Raw genomic sequence first — 2,657 nt, forward strand, 5'->3', positions numbered from 1 at the left:
TGATGCTGCTGCTGCCGCCGCTGCAGCTTCGGAGCGAGCGGCCGTGCTGGATCAACGACGAGTAAGCGGGTGGTTGAGCGTGAGAACAGCATTGAGACTGTTGAGAGTGCTTGCTACATCCAACCACACGTGCAGAGAATCGGTGATTAGTCGCGTTTTCAATCGTTGTCTCGTCATTCTCTCTTGACGAGTCCTGTCGTGTGTGTGCGTGTGCGTGCGTGTCGTGTATGTGTGTGCGCGCGCGCGCGCGCGCGCGTTCGGTTAAGGACCCGATTCGTGCTCCGGACAATCGTCATCACGGCATGCTCTTCCTTGTCGATGAAATGTCTCCGTGGATGACTTTCGTCCAGTCGCGACGATTCGACTGAACCCGTGACTCGGCTCGCGAGAGATTGGGTTCGACGTTCGAGGTCCTTCACAGACTTCCCGGGGACGCGTCGAGCGCACATCCTTAAGATATACCTGTGTATTTATACGCGCGAGGTGTGCTCAACACGACGACGACGACGGCGACAGTCGCTCTCGCCTTAGTACCAACAGCGGCGAACAAAACACGGTAATCCAGGTGCTCCTAATGCTTGAAATCTCAATGAGGCTTATGTCGTCGACGTCGTCGCCGTCGTCGTCGTCGTCGTCGTCGTCGTCGAAGCCGTCGTCGCCGTCGTCGTCGTCGAAGTCGTCGCCGTCGGAGTCGTCGTCGTGGTTGCTGTTATTGTCGTCGCCACCACCGTTGGAGTTGGAGTCGTCGTCGTCGTCATCGTCATCGTCGTCATCGTCGTCGTTGTCGTTGTCGTCGTCGTCGTCATCGTCTTCGTCGTCGTCGTCGTCATCGTCGTCGTCGTCGTCGTCGTCGTTGCCGTCGCCACCGCTATCGTCATCATCATCATCGTCGTCATCCTCGTGGTCAACGTCCGCGTATTCGCTACCGCCGTTCTCCACGCCGCTCATCGCTTTGCCACTACGTTCATAAAGAAGATTCGGTGTTGAACAGCGCAAGTTTTGCGATAACAAGGAGTCAGGATGGCAAGCAATAAGGGTACAGGTGTCACCATGCACATAAAGCCGGTGGAAGTTTCCGAGCAGCTGCAAACTGGAGAGAAGTTTATCAAGTGGGACGAGGTTCGTAGTATATTTTTAATGTTACGGCTGGTAATCGACAGTTTTAATGTCGAGCGCTAGTAAAAGTATAAATGTAAAAGGTCACTTTAGGCATAAAAGGCGCTTCCTCCTAATTAGCAACGCCAAAAAAAAAAGGAATTAGAATTCCATGATAATAACTCGCGTCACTTTCTTTTCCCGATACAAATCATCAACTTGGACGCTATCGCAAAATACATTATGCATCAATTATAGTAAACAGTCACGCGGCAAAAATAAATCTTTCATAATATCAAATGTAATCGTAGGATTCTGGGGTGGCAACGCCAGTCACTTTGAAAGTGGATAAATATGGTTTTTACTTACACTGGGTGGATCAAAATAATGAGATGGATATGCTGGACATAGCAATTATAAGAGATACTCGCACAGGAAAATATGCAAAAGTACCAAAGGTATTAATTTTACTTGTGTTCCTTTTAACAATAACGAATGTTTGCATATGTATCCATTACTGATGTATCCATAAGCAACCATTTTACTAGTAATGTAGTATTGTAAATACTGGTGATAAAGTAAATACTGAATTACGAATGCTCAAAAATGAATAATCAAAGAGAATTCTAATTTTTCCATAATTATATCAATGACGCACAGAGCATCATCACATAATAATTATTGACTAATTTATAAATAGACCATTACCTACTTTATGTCCCATACATAGTTTGCTTTTTTTATCACACCTACTACCACTAGCACCAATGGTAGATAAAGGCAGTTCCGTATTCATTGAAATAACATGCCTAGCTGGATCAGTTTTCCTATAAATCAATAAGCAGAACTTTGAATGAAGTGACATACTTCTGCATGTAGCATTGTGTACATTTAGTTAGTTCATTGTATAAAACTTTTTGTTTGTTCTCGCTGAAGTGTGTAGTGGCATTATTAGGAACTTCATTTGTTTATATGTCTTAAGCTTTGTGTGTCAGAGAGAAGATAAATTTATAGTCGAATTAAAAATTCTATTCTGTAGGATCCAAAGCTGAAATCGCTTGTAACGATGGGTTCTCAAGACTCGTTAGAAGATAAAACTGTAACAATCTGTTATGGCTCTGACTTTGTCAATATGAATTTTATTAATTTTTGCACAACGCGTGCAGAAATAGCACAACATTGGTCAGAACAACTTTTTCAAATGGCGTACAATTTGATTCAATTAAACACTAGTACAACTATGTTCTTATTGAAAGCACATACCAAGCTTATACTTACTACTGATAAAAATGAAAAGATACCAGTAAAAAAGTGAGTAATATTGTAATGTGCAATTTAACGTTGTCTGTAAGATTCTTTTATAAGATAAAATCTATATTTGATGTGTTTTACAGTATAGTAAAAATGTTCGCACAAAACAAAGATGACCGCAAGCGTGTTGAGAAAGCACTCGATATTTCTGGCTTTCCATCCGGCAAAGTGAGTTCTGTTCTAAGTCGTAAATATTAACCTTGAAAAATTTTACTGTAAAATACCTTTGTATATATATATATATATATATA

At 42.3% G+C, this 2,657-nt stretch overlaps 1 protein-coding gene across 2 annotated transcripts in view; it reads left to right on the plus strand.

Moving 5' to 3' along the window:
- Positions 1-858: 858 nt before the first annotated feature.
- LOC108691014 (1-phosphatidylinositol 4,5-bisphosphate phosphodiesterase classes I and II) overlaps positions 859-2,657 on the plus strand; it is a 6,518-nt gene continuing 4,719 nt past the window's right edge. For both annotated transcript variants that reach the window (XM_018198620.1, XM_018198621.1), the window contains exons 1-4: positions 859-1,119; positions 1,407-1,553; positions 2,135-2,406; positions 2,490-2,574. In XM_018198620.1, the coding sequence (XP_018054109.1) occupies positions 1,021-1,119; positions 1,407-1,553; positions 2,135-2,406; positions 2,490-2,574 (603 nt within the window). In that variant the 5' untranslated portion in view covers positions 859-1,020. The remainder of the gene's footprint in view (positions 1,120-1,406; positions 1,554-2,134; positions 2,407-2,489; positions 2,575-2,657) is intronic.

This window comes from Atta colombica, unplaced genomic scaffold (assembly GCF_001594045.1).
Source record: "Atta colombica isolate Treedump-2 unplaced genomic scaffold, Acol1.0 scaffold38, whole genome shotgun sequence".
NCBI lineage: Eukaryota > Metazoa > Arthropoda > Insecta > Hymenoptera > Formicidae > Atta > Atta colombica.